This window comes from Tenrec ecaudatus, chromosome 5 (genome assembly GCF_050624435.1).
Source record: "Tenrec ecaudatus isolate mTenEca1 chromosome 5, mTenEca1.hap1, whole genome shotgun sequence".
In the NCBI taxonomy this organism is placed as follows: Eukaryota; Metazoa; Chordata; class Mammalia; order Afrosoricida; family Tenrecidae; genus Tenrec; species Tenrec ecaudatus.
Genome location: NC_134534.1, coordinates 159,243,574 through 159,264,833, shown reverse-complemented (window position 1 = coordinate 159,264,833; position 21,260 = coordinate 159,243,574). Strand labels below are relative to the sequence as shown.

At 44.1% G+C, this 21,260-nt stretch overlaps 1 protein-coding gene across 1 annotated transcript in view; it reads right to left on the bottom strand.

Moving 5' to 3' along the window:
* PTPRN2 (protein tyrosine phosphatase receptor type N2) overlaps nt 1-18,234 on the bottom strand; it is a 1,071,863-nt gene extending 1,053,629 nt beyond the window's left edge. Inside the window, exons 1-2 of the mRNA XM_075550901.1 lie at nt 18,171-18,234; nt 16,762-16,875 (exon numbers count right to left, since the gene is read on the bottom strand). Of these exons, the coding sequence (XP_075407016.1) occupies nt 16,762-16,875; nt 18,171-18,234 (178 nt within the window). The remainder of the gene's footprint in view (nt 1-16,761; nt 16,876-18,170) is intronic.
* Nucleotides 18,235-21,260: the final 3,026 nt, after the last annotated feature.

The window sequence follows — 21,260 nt, the reverse complement described above, 5'->3', positions numbered from 1 at the left end:
CAACTAGTGTCCCTATGTCTTCTGATTTAGCTGACTCTTTGGTTTTGCTTTTTGTTTGGGTTTAGAAGGAGATCTGCTCTTATTTTCTTAACTGAAACATCTTATTAAATGGGGAGAAAGTCAGTTCTTCTGCTTCTGAAGGATCCCAGAACTATGGAAGGTATAAACTTGCACCCCCACGAAGCCACCACAAGTCCCTTCCTCACCTGCTTTGTCTCTGCCTCCCATCCCAAAGTCAGCCCCGAGATGGAACAAGTCACTAACGTCCACCACCGCCCTCCCTCGGGTGAGGGCGTACAGGAAAAAAACAGTAGGGAGCTCACAGCACAGTTAGGAGCTAGAAAAGTGACCTTGTGAAGAACCTAAGCACAGTAATCAATAAGGCCTCTCCCTTTAGGTCTTCTTTTTCTGACAAAATGCCCAGAATCTGAGTCGGGGGAGGGGGGATAGGGATCATGAAGACACTGGTAGATGTCCCAAATCAGAGCCCTGACGGGGACCACATGCCTTTGGGCAAGAGGGATTTCAGGAGTGCATCTGATGAAGACCAAGACTTCAGAGGGAAACATCTGCCAAGAGACTCAGGATGCCACATGCTCACCATCATCAGCTTCATCATGATTATTTTCAGGAAACAACAGGTCTCCTTACCTCTTGGAAGAGTGGAGGCTTGTGGGTGGTGGGACTTCAGAATATCGTTTTCAATTAAGCGGGACCTTTGCATTGAAAATGAGCGGGCCCGTGAACCCTTGAGCTAGCACAGATTAGAAGGAAAACCCTATCAATATAATCCATTGCAAGCATGACAATAGCTCCCTTTACAAATCGTTGTAAAATATGTAATGATCATCACTACATCCTCGGTTTATTCCTCACATTGAGCAGATGAGGCAAATGAGCTACTGCAAAACCCACGAGCGCCTGGTGGTGCAAACAGTTGGTGGCCTGGGCAGCAACCTGAAGAGTTGGAGGTTAGAGTCTATCCAGAGGCACAACATTAACCCTGGAGAAACCCAGGGGGCCTGGCATCTGGGGGTCACCATGAGTGGAACAACTAGTTTTGGCTGGCAGAACCCAGATAAGATGAAACTCACTGGAGGACAACTTTGAAGCCACGGACTCACAGTTCTGAAGCCTGACACAGGCTCCTATCTTAGCCCCTGCCTCCATCACACCACAGCTCCTCATCGAAAACAAATATGGAAGCACTAACACTGGCTCCCGTGAATGCTGTTAAAACAAGGTCCAGATGTAGTCAGTGGCTTTATAAGGCCCTTCTAGATACAGTCCTACGTGTGATGTATTGTAGATTGTAGCCTCTGTGTTTATGGCATAGGGGATACTGTTACAGGATGGGAATGGGGTATATCTTAGACCTAATTTTACTGGAGGGTGTGGCTGAAATCCTTTCTTTTCCCTGGGGAATGCTCAGCCAAATATAAAAATCACCATCAAAGCCTACCCCTTTGGGACTTCTGTATCTCGACTGAGATTAATAGAACTTAGCCCGACTTTGACTTTTGGATACTTTCAGCTTTCCAGCTCTGAAGCCTCTTCCTGACTTTCCAATTTAGGACCAAAAAGTGCCCACCAACAAACACATGAGATGTTTCCTCAAAGTTTCATGAACTTCTGTGGGGCATTGTGGTAAATGGCAGAACCCAGGAATATGAGGGGATATACTCAAAGAAGGAGTTTGGGGGTGGGCAGGGGATAGAACTGAATACCGTCTTGGAAGAGTTGGACATTTGAGAACTTTTAAATCTCCAAATCCTTTGGACTGGTATTAATTCTTCTAAAGGAAATCATTACTGCACCCAGGCTTGGGAAACTTCTATGTCAGAAAAGAACAAGAGAAGCGACTCTGAAATAAAATGAGAAGCCATGCTGCATCGAGGTCGAGAGAGTGAGCTCTAGGTCCAAACTGCCAAGCCCATATTCTCACCACTCAGTGTCATAGCCTTGAACTTGTGCACTAGCCTTGGACAAGCTGCTTTACCCATCAGAGCTCCATTTCCACCTGTGTCCATTGGGAATTGACAATACTTGGTATTTCAGAAGATCATGGTGAAAAGGAGATGTGCTTGGGTGACATACAGTCTGTGCTCAATTTCTAACAGAGAAGTTAGTGGTTCAAAACCACCCAGAGGCTCCTTCAAAGAAAGAGTTGGCAATCTACCTCCTATAAAGATTGCAGCCACTGAAAAGCTAACGGAGAAGTGGGCTTCTAGGAGACATGGAGTCACTGCGAATCAGAATCCGCTCCATGAGAAGTTTGTTTGGTTTTGCTTTTTTATTGTGAAAAACAAAAACTTCATACACGTGTCTTAATTACCTGGTGGTACATAATAAAAATGGCCATAAGCCATTTATTTTCTCAGAGTTTGAGAGGCTAGGCATCTAAAACCAGGATATGGGCAGAATGATATGCACCTTGCCTCCTCGGCTCTGCAGTTCCGGCATTTCTTGGGGTTCTCTGACTGCTTTCAGGTGCATCCTTACATGCGGTCTCTCCTCCCTTGCGTGTGTCTGTGTCTAGTCTGGTCTTTTTTAAATGTCTCTTAGACGGGGTTAGGTTTAGAGCTTCTAATAGTTAAGTCTATGTGTCATTGTGGCGAGGCTACAAATCCCCGTGGTTTGGTCAAACATAAGTCTAGTTGTTGTTCCATAAAGTAATCTAATGCAAGGCATTCAAGCAATAGGTTTCAAAGTTTGTTTCTGTAGGGTGTATTGTACCTCCACAATATAAACAGATATTCTGGGGAGCTCTCAGCTACTCACTTCCTCCCCACCCCATCAGTGTCCCAGCTCTGCTTTCTTCCTGTTACCTGACCTATGGATTTTAGAACTCAAGCTGTAGAATTCTTGGACTTGGCCAATGTCCACTTGCATGATTCCATGAACTAATTTCTTGAAATTAATCTCTCACTGTGGGTGACATTGATTTTCTGGGGAATAAAATGATGGCATCAGAAAAGAAAATATATGTATAATCTCACTGTCCACCGACTCTGTTTCTCTAGAATACATTACGCCTCTACTCAAGTACTACCTCAGCACAAGAACACTTTATTCTAATTACTTGGCATTGTGTGATGTTCACCTTCTACGCACAATCACTGAAGACAGAATGGGTGCATAAGCAAATGTGGTGAAGAAAGCTAATGGTGCCTGGTTATTAAAAGATATAGCATCTGGGGTCTTAAAGGCTTGAAGATAAACAAGTGACCATCTAGCAGAAAAGCAAAAGTGCTCCATGGAAGATGCACACCAGCCTGTGTGATCACAAAATGTTGACAGGATCAGGCGCCAGGCATCAGAAGACGCCAAACAAACATCCGTATCGATGCAAATGAGGGGGGCATGAAGGAAGACCCAAAGTCCATCTGTAAACAAGTGGATATCCCCTCACAGTAGGGTCACAAGGAAGGAAGGAGTCAGCCAGGTGCAATATAGCACTGATGAAGCACTAACATTCCTATGGCTCTTTTATGCTTTTTCTCCACCGCCACCCCCCTCCACAATAATAACCCCAGTTCTGCCTTACAAATCTGGCTAGACCAGAGTGTGTACACTGGTACAGATAAGAGCTCTTGACACATGGAATCCAGGACAGATAAACCCTCAGGACCAGAAATGGGAGTAGTGATACCATGAGGGTAGCGGAGGGAAAGAGAGAACCAATAGCAATGTTCAACATATAACACCCTCTCTGGGGCGGGGGTATGAGCAACAGAAACATGGGTTAGGGGAGACAGCAGATGGTGTAAGATATGAAAATAATAATAATTTATTATTTATCAAGGGTTCACAAGCATAGGGGAGGGAGGGGAAAAAAGAGGAGCTGATCCCAAAGACTCAAGTGTCAGGTTCAAATCCCATTCCTCATAGGGCAAATGGCTTAATTATTCTGAGTCTCAATCTCATTTCAGTCAAAATAAATCAGTGTGAATAAACATGACCAAGTGTGAAGTGTACGGTGCAGTGGCTACTGTACATAACTGACCTAAGTGGCAGCCTCTCCACCTGGATGCAGGCACAGGCAGTCAGGAACCTGATAGAGCTCCTACAAGGAGCTTCTCTTCATTCCATTCCAATGCCGGGGGGAGCAAAGATGAGATGTGTCCATTGAGAGGATGAATCTAAAACCAGGAGTATGCTTGCTTTAAGGCAAATAATATAGCCTCAGCTCTTAGCAAATCTAGAAAGCACACTACACTACGTCTAGGTTCAAACTCAACACAGCTCCAAATATGCAGCAGGTCCTCATTTCCCAAGGAGAAAACTAACAGAGAAGGGTCTTATCCACTTAGGAAACACTGGCTGTCAGGATGGCTATACGGCATGCCTCCTCCAGTCAACCAATTCATTTACTCCATGAGTCGATGTATAGTAAGTGAACATTGGCATATATAGTTTAAATCACACGTCATATATTTAACTTATTCACTTTCAAATATTGCTGGTTCTCCACTTTTCACATTTCATGAAACAATTTGATGCAATCTCCAAGCTCTTCAGAGGGCTGTGCTTAAGAGCACAGACAACGTACTTAGGTTGTGGAGGTCAAGTGGTTCTTTTATGTATTAGTGGTGTGGCCTTACTTTTTCTCTCCGTGCCTTATTCCCCTCATCTCCAAAAGGAAGATAATAATAGTAGTTATCTCACTAGATGATGGTGGGGATTAAATGCAGACACAGACATAGATGTGAAGCATTTAGAACAATGTGTGAGGCACAGTAACTATCTACACGTGATGGCTACCATTACTATTGTTAGTATTATTATTAAGGCTATTTTACATGTCACCTAAGTGTTTTTGAGACAGCATCTCTACTTCAGTCTCAGGTGCTAGAAACACAAGCATTTGAAGTCCATGAACGCCATGGATAGTTCATCCCATACCTTAAATGCAGACTTATGGAAAAGTAGAACATGTGGCATTTTAATTATCCTTGTGTGTATCGGTAAGTTCTACAACTCGGTTTACTTACTGAATTGCCTTCTAAAGTGACCATCAAAGACCCGATTAAAACAGCACCACCACTTTCAATTGTGGTGATTTCTCTTCTGAAATAATGGCTAAATCTGTATTAAAATCCTTAGCCTCCATGTTTAATTTTAGCCAATCCCATAAAATCATATATATATGTATAAAAATTACTTCAAAATAAAATAAAACTAGAGTCTGATCCAGAGTCCACATCAAACTTACAATGCGCGTCTAGTGCCAAATGCCAGCAGAGTCTATTTTACTAGTTTGGGCATTGTTTGGAAAGAAATGAGATCCTGAAAATTGGAATGGAGATATAGGAGAAGATTCCGATGAAGCTAAACACCTCAAGTCTCTGAATTACAACTAAGCCTCATTTGCCAGTAGAAGCAGGGCATTCTCTCCTACCTGAAACTGCTATTCTGCCTTTGCCTGAAGTACTTCTAACGGCCTCCTCCTTTGAGATTCTTGCCTTGCAAGACCCTGCCAGCTCTCCTCACGTCCTACCCTCAAAATTTCTTATCGCATCTTCACCTCAAAGGAGACCCAAGTGCTGGCAAGCACCATAGGGTGAGATACAAAGGATGGCCTATGAGATTGAACAGAATACACTAAAAGACGCACTTTATTTTGCCAATTTATATCAACAGGAACCCGAGGAAACAATCATAAGGTTGTGGGATCAAAGTGAAATGAATAAAAATTGCTGTTGTGAGGGGCCATCGAGTCGATCCTGACACAGAGCAACACCTGTGCATCACAGGCTGCAACGCTGCATGGTGCTGTGCCATCCTCATCACTGTCGCAGTGGCGTCAACCCATCTCCTTGAGAGCCTTCTGCTCCTTTACTGCCCTCTACGTTCCCCACCGTCATGTCCTTCTCCAGGGACTGGTTTCTCCTAGCAACAGGCCCCAAGTATGTAAGATGAAGTCTTGCCACTCTCACGTCTAAGGAGCTCTCTGGTGATACATCCTCCTAGACAGATCTATTTGTACTTTCAACATTCTTCTCCAGCACCACAATTCAAATGCATCGATTCCGCTTCAGTCTTCTTTATTAAATGTAGAACTTTCACATGCACATGAGAAAACTGAAAATACTATGGATTGGGTCAGGTGCACCTTTGTCCTCAAAGTAACATCCTTGTGTTTCAATACTCCAAAGGGCTCTTCTGAAGCACTTTTACCCAATGCAATGCATCCTTTGATCTCTTAACCCCTGCATCCATGAGCATAGATTGTGGATCCAAGCAAGACAAAATTTTTGATAACTTCAATCTTTGCTCCATTTATCATGAAGTTACCTATAGTCTTGTTGTGAGGATTTTTGTCTCTTTTACATTGGGTCATAATTCATATTGAAGGCTGCAATCCTTGATTTTCATCAACAAGTACTTCAAGACTCCCTGGCTTTCAGCAAGCAAGGTAGGCACAGCTGCACAACACAGGTTGTTAATTAGCCTCCCTCCAATCCTGATGCCACATTCTCCTTCATATAAGCCAGTTTCTCTGATTAATTGCTCAGCATATAGATTGAATAAGTCTGTTGAGAAGATACAACCCTGACACATATCTTTTCTGATTTTAAACCAGGCAGTTAATTCCCTTGTTCTGTTCACACACCTGCCTCATGATCCATGTACAAGTTCCACATGAGCACAATGAAGTGGTCTGGAATTCCCATTCTGCTCAAAGCTATCTAGAGTTTGTTCAGATCCACAGTCAAAAATACACAAGCAAACAGCTCTCCGATATTCTCTGCTTTCAGTCAAGATTCCTCTGGCATCAGCAGTGATATCCCTTGGTCCATGTGGTCTTCTGAATCCAGTTTAAACTTGTCAGTGTGCTGAATGGACCCTGTCAACGTACTGCTGCAATTGTTGTTCTGCAAAGTGCTGCACGCGTGTGATATCAGTGATATTGTTCTAAATCTGGCACTTGAAATACCAGCGACATCACTTCCAGCATCATGGCAACATACAAGCCACCACAGTGCAACAAACTTACAGACTAGAGGTGGGAATAAAAATTAGATCAGTCCAACACATATTGATATCAACCCAGTAAAGCACAGAGTCCTCCAGCTTTTAGACTGAGCAGCTAGAAATGGCTCTAGCCAATTCCTTTCTTAGTTCACTGAACCCCAAAGTGTCCCACACTCAGTGAAGCCAAAATGCCAGAACTTCTTGAGTGGACTATAAAAGAAAGTATCTACAGGTTTAGGAAGATTAGAATACTAGACATGTAATTAGGTGCTCTTGAGTTGGTTTCAACTCAAAGGAATTCTATGTACAACAAAATGAAACATGAGCTGGTCCTGGGCCATGCATACAATCCTTGCATGCTTTAGCCTGTGGTTGACATGTAAGGTCAGATAACAATGCTGGCAGAGTCCAAGAGCTATTCCTGCCATCATGACTGTGGAAAGTAAACCGGTAAGAAGGAGCCGCTGTATCTTCAAAAAGCTCTGGGGTAACTGTAAGCCTAAAGCAAGATTGCATTTCAGAATGAACTGCAGAGGTGCCCTGTCATCAAGCACTTGAAAGAGGCAGATGTGGTGAAACCTACCAGAGCTCCATCCTTCCGGCCTGTGTCGAACACAAACACATCTTAAAATGGCAGTGGATTACTGTAGACATAATCAAGTGGCTAGTTCCATCACATCTTATGTTCCAAATGTGTTTCCCTGTTGGGTGAAATCAATATATCCCCTAGCACCTGGTACACTCTTTTCCCCTTCCACAGCTACATTAATGTTCATCAGAGCAGGCTGCTGTCTGGAGGTAAGGTGAGCAGGAGACCTTCACAGAAGCAGTACAGTAACGTATGTCACATGGCACTTCGAGCCATAGTCTTTGTCACTCCCACTACAACGCTTTCCCTGATGAGTCTGAATAAGAGAAGGTGCAGAAAGGATGCAGATAAGATGATAAGATCCAGTTGTGAGTGGCTGTTAACAGAGTTCATTGTGACCGGGAAATTGTTGAAACTTTTAACTTGAGGACTGGTCAATATTGCCATGCTGTTGGGTAAAAATGAGCCATCCTCGAAGCAAGAGGTGAGGGGATTCACCACCATCATGAAAGAAGGCCCAATATTGGAGCATGTCCTTTGGATCCTGTGCATTAAGCCTTCTCAGTATATAAGGTTATAGCACCAGCGATGAGGCAGAGGGCGGGCAGCAGCAGAACCCAAGAGCCACAGCACAAGATGGAGAAGTGGGCTTCACAGCCCAGAGTAAATAAAGCTGAGGACCTTCAAGCAAGAGGCTTGCTTTTGCAGCGAGTGCCCCCAAGATCTTAACTGGGGAGTTAGGCTTGCTGACCCATGGAGCTATAGCATGGGGTTTATGAGGAAAGGGCATACCTGTTAGACATTTATCAACTGCCTTAATAGAGCTTTGTAACATTGCTTGAACAGGCAGAAAGCAAGCGGCCAGCCACTTGTCTGAGAGGCTGAGAACCACAGAGAGGCACAGCTGAGTAGAAGCTGTCCTGGTGGAAGAACCATGCCCTGAGCACTTCTGATCCTGAATTGTAACCTGTTAATGTCCTTCAACATGTCATTATCCTATGTAGTATCTATGAGTCTGGGAGTCCAATGGAATGAATTCTCAAGGCCAGCTAAGAAGCAGAGTGCCGTGGCGAGGTGGTTGGTGTCAGACTCGGGAAGGAAGGGTGGAGAGTAGTGGTATATCTGACCTCAGTCTCATAGTTTTCAGCCTTGAGGAGCTGATGCAGATGATGATGATTCTGTATCCCGCTTGTGAAGTCAGAGGAGGGCAGATACCCAGCCCTATGCCTTTTTATACAACTCTCCTTTTCGGGAAGTCCCCACTTATCTGTCAGTTTGTTACGGTGTGGTAGCTTCCCTGGAGTTGTGATGCTGGAAGTGTTCCCACTGCTATGTCAACTACTGGGAGGGCCACCCACAGTGAACAGGTTTCAGTAAAGGACCAGATTAAGGACAGACTAGGAAGAAGGAATAGGCTGTCCACTTCTGGGGGGGGGGGGGACAGCCACTGACAACCCTATGTACAATCTAGTGGCAGAAGATGAGCCCTTCAGGTTGGAAGGCACTCAAAATTTGACTGGAGAAAAGGAGCGTCGACTTGAATCATGTGGATAGAGAAAACCTGTCAGGATCTTCATTTGTGGATCAAGGAAGTCAAAATGAGAAGAAATCATTGTAAACATCATGAATAATCCGAATGTGGGAAGTACAAAATATAAATCTAGTAAAACTGGAAGTCATCAAAATGAAATGAAACACACAAAAATCAAAATAGAAATTGACTAGTATTGGATATGAAATGAAACATACAAAAATCCAAATAGAAATTGACTAGGATTGGATATTTTAAATCATGCCATGTAATCTACTGTGTCAGGAATGGCAACTTGAAGAGGAATGGTATTACATTTATCATCAAAAAGAAATTTCAAGAACAACCTTGAGAATCCATGCTATCTGTGATAAAGTAACATCTTTATACCTGCAGGGAATGACATTAAATATAATGATAATTCAAATTTATGCACCAACCTCTAAATCAATGATGAAGAAATCAAAAATTTTTATAAACTTCTTCACTCTGAAATTGATTAAACGTGTAATCAAGATACATGGATAATTACTGATGATTGGAATTCAAAAGTTGGAAACAAAGAGGAAGGATTAGTAGGATTAGTATCTGGAATATATGGTTTTGGCAATATGAACAAAAGTCAGGATCACATGATAGAATTTTGTAAGAGCAATGATATCTATATCTATATCTCTAGACTATCTATATGGGCCTTTCCAGATGGAATAGATGGAAATCAAATTGGCTACCCTATGGAAGTGATGATAGAAGCACTTAATACTATCAGCATAAACAAAGCCAAGGATCAATTATGTAACAAGACTTTCAATTATTCATATTCAAGCTCAGACTGAAGCTGAAGAAAAATACAAAAATCCACTTAACTGTGCTCTTTGTGAACCTGTACGTGGACCTACAGGCAGTCATTTGAACAGAACAATTGGACGCTGTATGGTTTTAAATCAAGACCATATCCCTCATGGTAGTATCCACTCACGATACTTACTCAAGTTGTATACTAACTAAGCAAATAGTCTGTAAAGCTGGACTATATGAAGAAGAACATGGCAGCCGGACTGGAGGAAGGCTCATGAGCAGCCTGCAATACGTAGGTAACACAACCTTCCTTGCTGGAAGTGAAGAGGGCACATGCCTTCAGTATGAGTTACAACTCAACGTAAAGGGGAACCAAATCTTCACAACTGGACTGATAGCATCATGATCAAGGAGAGTGAAGTGGTCAGATATGTTGTTTCCTTTGGTTGCACAATCAGTGTGCAGGGAAGCAGCAGTCAAGAAAGCAAACAATGCATTGCGTGGGCGGTTCTTCAGCACTAGACTCCTTTAAAGAGTTAAAGAACAAAAGTGTCCCTTTGAGGAGTAAGATGGGTCTACGCCAAGCCATGGTCCTTTCAATCACTTCATATGCACGTGACATCTGGATGCTAAGTATGGAAGATGGGAAAATAACTGGTGCATTTGAATTAAGTTGGTGTTGGGAGGAATACCGAACAATGGATCATGGAGCACTAGAAGAATCTGCAAGTCTGCTCGCAGGAAGTAAAGTCAGAATGCTCCTTAGTTTTGAGGATGGCAACACTTGGCCTCATCTACTTTGGCCAGGTTGTCAGGAGAGACCAATCTCTGGGAAAGGATACATGCTTGGGAAAGTAAAGGAGCAGCCATAGAAAGCAAGGCCCCAGTGATCTGGATTGACACCGGGCTGCAACCATAGGCGTGAGTATAAATGGTGTGAGGACGGCCCAGGACCAGGCAGTGTTTCACTGTGTTCCACACAGTTGGACTATGAGTCAGAGCCAACTCAAAGGCACCTATCAGCAGAGGGACATGAATTCTTGAGCCTAATGTGAATATCTGCTCCTCGATGACTTTTTCTTTTCAAAGCATACTCCAGAACAATGAAAAACATTATGTTGCTTTCACGTACTGAGTAAGAAGTAGCAGCTACTACACCTACCTTGATAAAATGTCAAAGGGTCTCAATGGCAGGTAGAGATGCTGTCTGGAACCTCTGATTAACCCCCACAGATGAATTATGGTACAAACTCTTGGAACTGTGATGTAAGCACGTGACATACTATGAAGATAATTGCCCTACTTTAAAGAAACCATTTTTGGTTTGCTACTAGGGCAATGACTGAATGCTTGACAGTGGTCCCCCAGTTTGCCATATGATCAGAGGTCATTATTCTGAACTAGGTATTGTGTGAGCCATAGAGCCCTATATTGCACATCTACAACAACTGCAAAATCAAACAGAAGTGCATAAAAAATAGGCTTAAGATGGCACAGATGTCTATGAGTCTTCTATAGATAAACTTTCATATATGACTTCATGGGGACTCTCCTATGACCTGCCGATGCAGACTTGGTTTATCAATGGTTCTATATAATATGCCAACACCACCCAAAATCATACAGTTGCAGCACTAGACCTCACTTGGACACAGTCCTGAAGGACGGCAGTGCAGATAATCCTTCACTATAAGCAAAGCTTCAAGTAGTAAAACTGCTGCTCACCTTGCTTGCAAAGAGAGATGGCCTAGAGTCTACACTGTTCCATAGGCTATAATGGTGTGGGCTGGATGGAAAGGGACTTGTAAAGTGCTGTCATAGGTTTATTGTGCCAACCTGGCCAATAGGAACATGTGGGGTTAATCGGGTTGCAATTTGATTGGAGGGCAAAGAGATAAATGACTCTGCAAGGCCCGCCCCCATCTCTCTTGCTCTCTGGCATTGTAGCAAGCTGGAGTGATCGAGCTGCTGCTGTAGCTAAGTTCTCTGCCTCAACCTGTGAGATACAGCACCCGTGGGCCAGGCTAGCCCGTAGATCATGTTGCTAGAGTTTGAGGCTCCTTTGAGATCTGCTTTGCCACCACTGGAGCTTGAAGCTGGTGGATCCTGTCATCTTGTATTGCTTGCATTCGACATCCCATCCAGGCCTGCTTGGCTAATCTCCAGAGCCACTGACTGTTGGTGACCAGCCCTGCTGCATGTTGCCTGAGGGCAGACTCTGCTTGCCTTTCCCAGGGAGGACTCTGCTGTCTGCTTTCTTGATCATGGACCCAGAAGCCCATGTGAGTCGAAGGACTTCTAGTATATTAACTGTTCCACAAAAGTGAATTGAACTGAACTGTTTGTACTGCTGTGTGGACTAATTAACTGTTATATTCCTTCTCGCTGTAGAAACCTATCCTCTTATTTATATATAAAATCATAAGTGTCCTGGTCCAGTTTTTCTAGAGAACCCTGCCTAACACAGGGGCACACTTGGAAAGTAAGCTGGGGGAAGAGATCTATGTGTAGACTTCTCTGAGCCACTACAGAATGTGAAGAGATTTTTGTCCCAGGTGATCTCATTAAAGTAGAATTTTAATAATCTATAATATAGGATGGCCCATGGACCTGATTCTGTGGATATCAGTAAGGCTTCCTGTGTAGCCACAACTGTCATTGCCCAGGAATAAAGGCTATGCAAGGACTCTGAGGTAATTCGTTTATTGTGCCAATGTGGCCGATAAACACATGTGGTGTTAATTGAAGGGCAGAGGGATAAATGGCTCAGTGAGCCTCGCCTTTCTAGTTCTTGGGTCTCTTGCTTTGTGATGGTCACATCAGGATGCAGCTGCCTTAGCAGTTCTGCTTCAGCTGGCAAGGCTCACTTCCTGCAAGACATCCCCAAGGAGAAGCCACATGGACCTACCCTGATGCAGCCCTGGGTGCTGGAGCAGCCATGTGGAGACCCCTGCCAGAGCTGAGATGCTGACACGTTCATTGATTCGGCTTTCCTCCTACAGTCGGCATCATAGTGTGTGTTTGGTGAGATGGAGGAGGACTTTGTGGATTGATGTTGGACATATGGGATAATGTTGGACTTGTGGGCTTGGGCAGCATTTGGTTGGGATGTTTTCTTGATGCGCACTTACCCTTTACATAAAACTCTCTCTTACACATGAGTTTCCGTGGATTTGTTTCTCTAAAGTACCCAGACTAACACAGACTCCAAAGCATGGCCTTTGAGTGCACCACGGCTCCCCTGGCTACCACTGACTGCTGCGGAGTGCCCCGTGCACCACGAGCAGAGGCCAACACTCAATCTCCAATAAGGCAGAAAAAGGTACAGTACTTGTAGGGCTCATCTTAACTACCGAGGGAAGGAGAAGCATGATCCAAGTGTGTTGGATAGTCTAGGGCTCTTGCGATTAGAGTCCATGAACATCACCAAGGCCTCATTCCGGAGGGACTGCTACAGTGGCCCAGACCTCACGAAGCACGCAGCACAACGAACGGATGCGTTTGATGGGTGTGAATAGACTAGTGGTAGACTAGGTCATGAAGAAAGTAAGTATAATGACCACCTAAACCCAGGTATATAAACAAAACCATAATAGTGGAGGAGTATCAGTTCTTTTGATGTGTTTTATGTATGTGAACCAAATTACTTTAGTCCCTTCTCTCATCTCCTTATAATCTTAAATAAAATGTGTTAATGAAGAATGTATTTTTTAATTTCCCAGGCGTCCGGTTGATTCTTACTCAGAGCAGCCCTGCCCAGGGTTTTCCGTCTCTATGGAGGACGCAGCCTCATCTTTCTCCAACGGGACACGTGAGGTTGGGCTAGTCTACGCAGCTAGCAGCCCAAAGCTTACTTGGGCGTGCCACTCATAGTCATTAAATTCATAGCTCATTATTCCAAGTACAGGATATAAAAAGAGGAATAAACACTTACTAGAACAAGGATAAACACTCTTCAAAGATGGGGGGAAATGAATATTGTGTTCTCTTTTGGAGAAAAGATTGGCATGTTTTTGTTTGCATTCAGGATAGCTGTGATGCGTTCGGCAGATACCTGTCTCAACACTGCCTTACTTTGGAGAGCTGGCTGCCTTGAGTAGATATACGTGTGCTAAGTTGTTGAAGGGTGGACTGCTGTGGCTTTGCAATACAGCAACTTGATGAGGGTGAACCACATTTCCAAGAATTTATTTTGCCTGCATGCTTCTCACTAGGGACACCACATAGGTTCGTGGGGTTTTTTGAGGGGGGGGATTTGGAGGAGATGAGTGCAGAAGGGATGACACGGCCACTTCGGAGTCACACACATTGTCACTGCCCTGCACTTCATCAGCTTTTTCTTGATCTCCCCCAATGTATATCCATCTGTCATCCTTGAGGGCCTGCACCACAGACCTGAAGCTAACAGCAGCTTATCCAGCTTCCACAGCAGGGTAAGGTCACTTCATACACGAGCTCCAGAGGCCCTCCTTCTCTGGTTGGATTCGGCTACCATGACTTGGCAGGGAGAAAGGGGGCCAGGATCCAAGGCGTTTGAGATTAATGAAGTTACAGAAACATATTGTATTTACTGCATAAATTCTCCATACCTTGAACAAGCTAATCCGTACTGTAAAATTCCAAGAGAAGGAACAGAATAAGTTGTGTTTCCCAAGTTTATTTGAAAAGTAAACCGATTATGTTCCGTAGAGTTTTCAAAGGCTGATGTTTGGGGGATGTAGGTGATCACTGGGTTTTTGTTTTGTTTTATTTTTCTTTGTTTTAAGGCACCTCTGGATGGATTTGAAACTTGAACTACCAAACTTGAACTGAGCATACGTTCTTGTTCTACCTAGAACCTCCTTATTTGAATGCAGCCTTCTCCATGAGCACTGAGACACCAGAGTGCATATGAAGGCAAGTAATCCAAGGTTTCTCAGCTTCTCCTACTCCCTGACGGCCCGGCCTTGTTCTCTTATTCCGGACGGTTTAATTCTCCACAAGACAGCATGCAGGTTTTCCTCCCTATCCACTTTACATTATAACCACTCCATTGCACCCACAGATTGTTCTGTTGCCAAGCATCTGCTCTAATAAGAGATATAACTTTATGAGAAAACTCAGTGGCATTGAGTGGATTCTAGCCCCTAGTGATCCTATAGAGCAGGGTAGAACTGCCCCTGTCAGTTCCCAGCACTATAGCTGTTTCTGGAAGTAGAATGTCTCATCTTTCTACCTTGGGATGGCAAGTGGTTTCAAACTACTACAATTGGCATTAACAGCCCAACTCATCACCACTAAGCCACCAGGCTCCTAAGTAACAATGATCGTTCATAATAATTCTGAGTTAGATGATGCAGTTGTCCCTCTCAATTTTTATTTTTTTGAAAAAAATCATCTTCCTAGCACCCCTGTGACAGACCAGGCATCTCCTGCCACAAAATGATACATGGAACAAAACTCTGTGGGACAGCATGTGGTTGAGACTGATTTTTCTCAAAGTCCTTGATTGAGTTGGATTCTGTTGGGCTTACTACCTATCCCTGTCCTCCAGACCACCTTGTAGCAGGATGTGGTCATACTGCTTATAGCAATCACCAGCAGGGTTCTCCTATTAACCCAAAAGCCAAAGTCAAACCCACTGCCATTGAGTTGATTCCAACTCACAAGTTGATCTAGGACTTATAAATCTCAGAGGGAGCAGACAGCCTCAGCTTTCTCCACAAGAGTGGCTTGGATAGTATGAACAAACAACTTCATGGTTAGCAGCAACAGGTCTAACTGACAGCCTTACCAGGAGTCCTTTCTTCATATTCAAAGATCAATAAACAAATACCTCCAAACTCACTGCCAACATAGGCAATTCCAACTGCTATTCACAAGGTCAAGAGTTCAAAACCACCAGCCACTCCTCAGGAGAAAGACAAGAGGCTTTCTATTCCCATAAAGAATTATACTCTGCCACCCTTCTGTAAGGGGATGTCCAGTTGCCTACAGATGGGCTTTGGGTCTCCACTCCGCACTTCCCCTCATCCATAATGATATGTTTTTTAGTTCTTTGATGCCTGGTACCTGATCCCTTCGACACCTTGTGATCACATGGGCTGGTGTGCTTCTGCCTAGCCAGTCAGGGTACAATATAGCATGGATGGAACATACAACTTTACTCTAGTTCTTTAATGCTATAACCTCTCCCCCCACCTCCCCAACAACCATCATGATCTCAATTCTACCTTACAAATCTGGCTAGGCCAGAGGATGTACACAGGTGCAGATAGGAACTGGAAACACAGGGAATCCAGGACAGATAAGCCCCTCAGGACCAATAATGAGAATAGCAATACCAGGAGGGGAAGGGAAGGTGGAGTAGAAAGGGGGAGGAGCTGATACTAATGGCTCAAGTAGAAGGCAAGTGTTTTGAGAATGATGATGGCAACAAATGTCCAAATGTGCTTGACACAATGGACGGATGTATGGATTGTGATAAGAGTTGTACGAGCCCCCAATAAAATTATTTTTTTAAGTTATACTCCAGTTCTACCCTGTCCCTTAAGGTCATGTTAAGTTGGAATCAACTTGATAGTGGTGATTTTCTCATATAAAAAAACCATTAAAAGAACTGCAGAGCATGCGGCAGCCAAACGTCCACCCCAGGAACAGGAGAGCCAGCATGGAAACCTTTCATAAATAAAACACTCTGGTTACAGGTTACTTCCAACTGCCAACGTGCTACCTAACTTTGCCTAGAGGATTCAGGATAGAGGCCACTTCTAAAGCTTCCCCAGGAAGCCCTGTGGATCTATTTAAGGAGAAAGGCAATCCTTAGCTGAGTACCCAGTTTCATAGGAGTGTCCTAAGGATTGCCAAGCCCTGGGATCCATGGTACCTGCATGGGAAAGCTTCTGCAAAGTGGCTCTCAGATGCTTCTGGACAGCAGGGGAAACGTCATATTGGTATCTGTCTATCGCTGGAATCCTCTGGCATCTTCCAAACAGTCCATCTGTAATAAGAGCAGAAGGAGAGAAAAGAAAGAAAGTGACATTCCACTCTCCGAGGGCAGAGACATGCTTATACGAGGGGGCTTCAAAAGATTGGTGGGAAAATGAAATGAAAAGATACTGGAATGTTTCCACAAGCTTCTGAAGCCCGCCGTACATATACTTACAATACATTCTGATTATGCACGGGAGTGAGGCTTTGGAACGCGGCTTGAAAAAGTCCTCATGGAGCCATTAGAATTCACAAGCACCAGTAAAGCATGGTTTATTTAAATTAAAAGAAATTTTTTAAGCCGATCGTGAAAAAATACAAATTTAAAGGTGGAGAGGAAAGAATGTATTAATCCAGGATGCTTTGAAGGCTTTTATTTCACTTTTCCTGTCCTACCTCGCCTGCCCACCCTCGACAGCCCCATTTCCTAGCTTTTTGTCATTTCCTTCCCTTGGCGTTCACGGTTTTTTGATGTGACGCTTGCTTCAGAGCCTTCAGTGACAAAAAAAGTCAATAACATTCAGGGCCTGTTTTCCAGATGAAAAACAGAACACCCAGAAAATATAAATATTAATTTGCTGAAGCCATGAGGATTTGTTGAAATATCTTTAATGCAGGCGCTGTGTACAAGGCATAGGGAAATGAGGGCTGCATCCATAATGGGCAGCCAAGGCTTATTTCAAGGGGCGCTTTCTAATGAATGCAATAAAAGAGAGCTGCTCGCAGAACAATGAGATATTAATGAGCACTAATTTATTTAGCTCTATTCCATTTGTCTAAAATGACAGACTCTTCTCATCAACATCCTTTCAAACCACACCTTCTAATTAATTTAGGCCCTAATTAGTCTTTATTTGGCGAATTGTTCATTTTGAGACAAGCTTCCTGTGGGGGTTCAAACATTCAAATCACCTCCTTTCGCCTGCACAAAAGACGGATTCTGTGGCCGGGCTTCACAGGCAGGGCGGCCATCTGCAGTTTGGGGCCTCCTCGGTAGGGGGAAAGGGGGTTTCTTTGATTGTTCACCAGTTTCGGGGCAGACAGTATCGCCAAAGAAAGCCATTCAAATGCATCAAGTTTAATTAGCAGAAACACATTTTGCCGAGCGCCCGGCTGACTCAGTAATTGCGGGTCTGATATTACATATAGGCTTAAGACGGATAGCTCCGTCTCATTCGCCGAAAATAATCTTAAGTATTGCACACACCTCGTGGATTTCCGTGGGCCCATGCCAGGCCCAGAGACAGGAAGACAGCATGCGCAGCTGTTCGAAGCCGGCACCCGGTCGGTCCTGAGCAGAGATACCTTTGGTCCTGTTTTCTCCCCCTTCCATGCCGGGGTCTACCACCTTGGCCCTTCTAAGTGCCATGTGGCCACCAACCCAAGTGCTCAATCAACCTGAGATGCTGCCCAGAGACACCCTGCTTTAGAGGATGGATTGTCCTCCCCAAAGCCACCTCTGCCCCAGCATGAGGGGTGGTCTGCTCGGCCGGACACAGGCAGAATCATTGTTTACTATGGAGGAACTCTGCTTGTCCGGTTTGGTGGTAGCCGTGATGGCGATGGGGGGCTGGGGCAGTGGGAAGGAGGGATGTGTTGGCATAAAGAGGGAAAAGTAAGAACTCCTTAAAATAAACCTAGTACTTCCTTTTACTTTGCACACGGAAGTATCTTGAAAGTAGAATCACAACACGCAGGCGCTAAAAGTAACATTATACCCTGAAGACTCCTTTAACGTGAGAACAGTGAGACTCCAGCTCCCTGACTTTGGGCACAGCATCCGGAAAGACATACCGCTAGATAAGAGTAGATAGAGCAGTGGTTCTCAACCTTCCTCATGCCAGGACCCTTTCATACAGTGCCTCATGTGTGGTGACCCCCCAACCATAACATCATGTCCGTTGCTACTTCATCACTGTCATTTTGCTACTGTTATGAATCGGGTAACCCCTGTGAAAGAGTTGTCTGACCCCCCCAAAGGGGTCGCGACCCACGGGTTGAGAACCGCTGACAGAGGGTCATGAAAACAAGGGAAGTGCAATAAGATGGGTTGACACAGTAGCCACCATTGGGCTCTGAAAGACTGACATGAGTTTCCCAGAGCTGACTTGAGGGCAACTGTAACATCGGCAACAGAAGACGTGGTATGCTTATGCAGCTCCATATTTACAAAGGAGAAAGCTACGGGCAGGTGTCTTGACCAAACACGAAGGAGTATGAACAGGTTTCTTGGTGCCTCAGCTGGAGAACTGTCCAGCAGACCACCAGGATCCGGGGTCAGAGTTAACCCTGCTTTGCCTTCTGGCAAGTAGAATGCGAGGATAAACACTGACCCAGAAACAAGTACCTGATATTAATGCGTCCACATTGGGTTGCTAACCAGAAGGTTGGCAGTTCAAAACTACTAGCTTTTCCCCAGGAGAAAGAAGAGGCTTTCTACTTCTATAAAAGTTTACAGTCTCGGAAACTCCCACAGGTGGTTCTGCTTGGGCCTAGAGGGATTCCCTGAGTGAGACGGGCGTCACAGCACTGAGTGACAGCACAGTAAATGTGTTTCCCTGCCACATCCTTCAGTCCCCATAACTGTGCCTGTCTGCCAATGGCTTCTATGGCACCCTGGGGCAAACTAGAGACAGTATCCCCCTCCGGTGGATGGCAGAGGTAGGCAGAAGGCTTGGCTGAGTCCAGGTAGATGGCAGAGCCCACTTGTTCATTCACAGGGTGTTTCTGCTCCATTTGCAGTAAGCTGTCACCCTGAACAAAGTTGGCAGTACGCAGAGGAGAACCACGTCCTGAGGTAACTGTACTTCCAAAGACTTCCCCCACTATTTGAGAACCGCCTTGCTAAGGAAACTCTCCAAATCAGCAGCCTCTCATACCAGATTTTTTAAAGTCAAAAAACACATCCCATTTATTTTGCATATTCCAAGGTAAATTATTTCTTTGTAATGGCATTGCTTAAATTTTGTGGTTTCTTGCACACAATATTGCCTATACAGCCCCAGAATCTTTATTAGATTTTCTTGAAACATTTCATTTAAGCATATCAAGAATAAATACAGGGCTTTGATAAACTCATGGAAAAACTGAATTAAAAGCTGATGGAATGTTTCCAGGAATTGTTTGAAACTCCCTTGTACGTGAAATGTAAAACATAATATTGAATAGTTATAAAGTTTGTTTTAGCTAATAATTTTTTAATGATTTGAAAAATGAAAATAAAACTAATCATTGGTTCACTTGGTACCTGGGTTATATCCATGTTGATGAGATACATAAAAACATTTTGTATAATTTATTTATCAGCAATATAATTCCTATACGAGGGGATACTCAAAAACAAACACAGGAAAAAAGCTCCGCTGGGAGAGCTTTCATAGTACACAGTTTTCCTGGTAGGCAACATCAAGCAACTCACTCTAAGTGCACCCATTGGCATCTACCGGGAAGGTTTTCTCTGGTCACAGTGAATATTTGTTTCCTGCTCAGGAAAAAAATGCCACAGAAACTGTTGATGTTGAACACAGCTTACAAGGACCACTCTATGGATAAAACTCACGGGGATAAGAGGTTTTCTCATTCCAAAAAAGGTGAAATGTTGATTGATGACAAACCTCATTCTGGACGTCTGTCAACTTCCTGAAGGAACCAAAATGTTGACAAAATGTGTGCACTTGTGCTCAAAGACTGATGATGGACCGTTGAAAGATGGGGACGTTATCCGGACTGTCTTGGAGCTCGGTTCAGGGAGTTTTGACAGAAGATTTGGGAATGAGAAGGGTTGCTTCAGCTTTGCCTCAAGTTCTGACTGACCAGGAAAAAGGACATGGAATAGAAACATGCCAGGCTTTGAGAGAACAACTCAAAAGTGACCCGGGTCACTCCCTACCCCCACCCCCAAGATCATTACTGGTGATGCGGCATGGTGCTATTCTTAGGACCTTGAAGGCAAACATCAAGCCAGCGGAAGATGCCATTGTCACCTCGACCCCCCCCCCAAAAAAAAACCCATTAAGCAAAATCAAAGATCAAGACGATGCTCATTTTTGTTTTTGTTTTGTTTTATATGTGAGGGGGATTTGGAGTTCATTCCACCAGGTCAGACTGTTAATCAAGCTTTCTGTTTAGAGGTTGTGCAAAGATTGTGTAACAGTGTGCAACAAAAAAAGGCCTGATTTGTGGCAGGCGGGAGACTGGTTTTGTGACAGAACAATGCACCTGCTCATGAGGCCATCTCAGTGCTCTAGTTTTGGGTAAAAAACAGCATCGCTATCTTGTCCCATGCACCTAACTCACCTGACCTCACTCCATGTGACTTCTTTTAATTTCTGTAAATGAAGAGGGACATGAAAGGTCAGCGATTTGATGACATAGAAGAGATGCTGTCAGCCATCC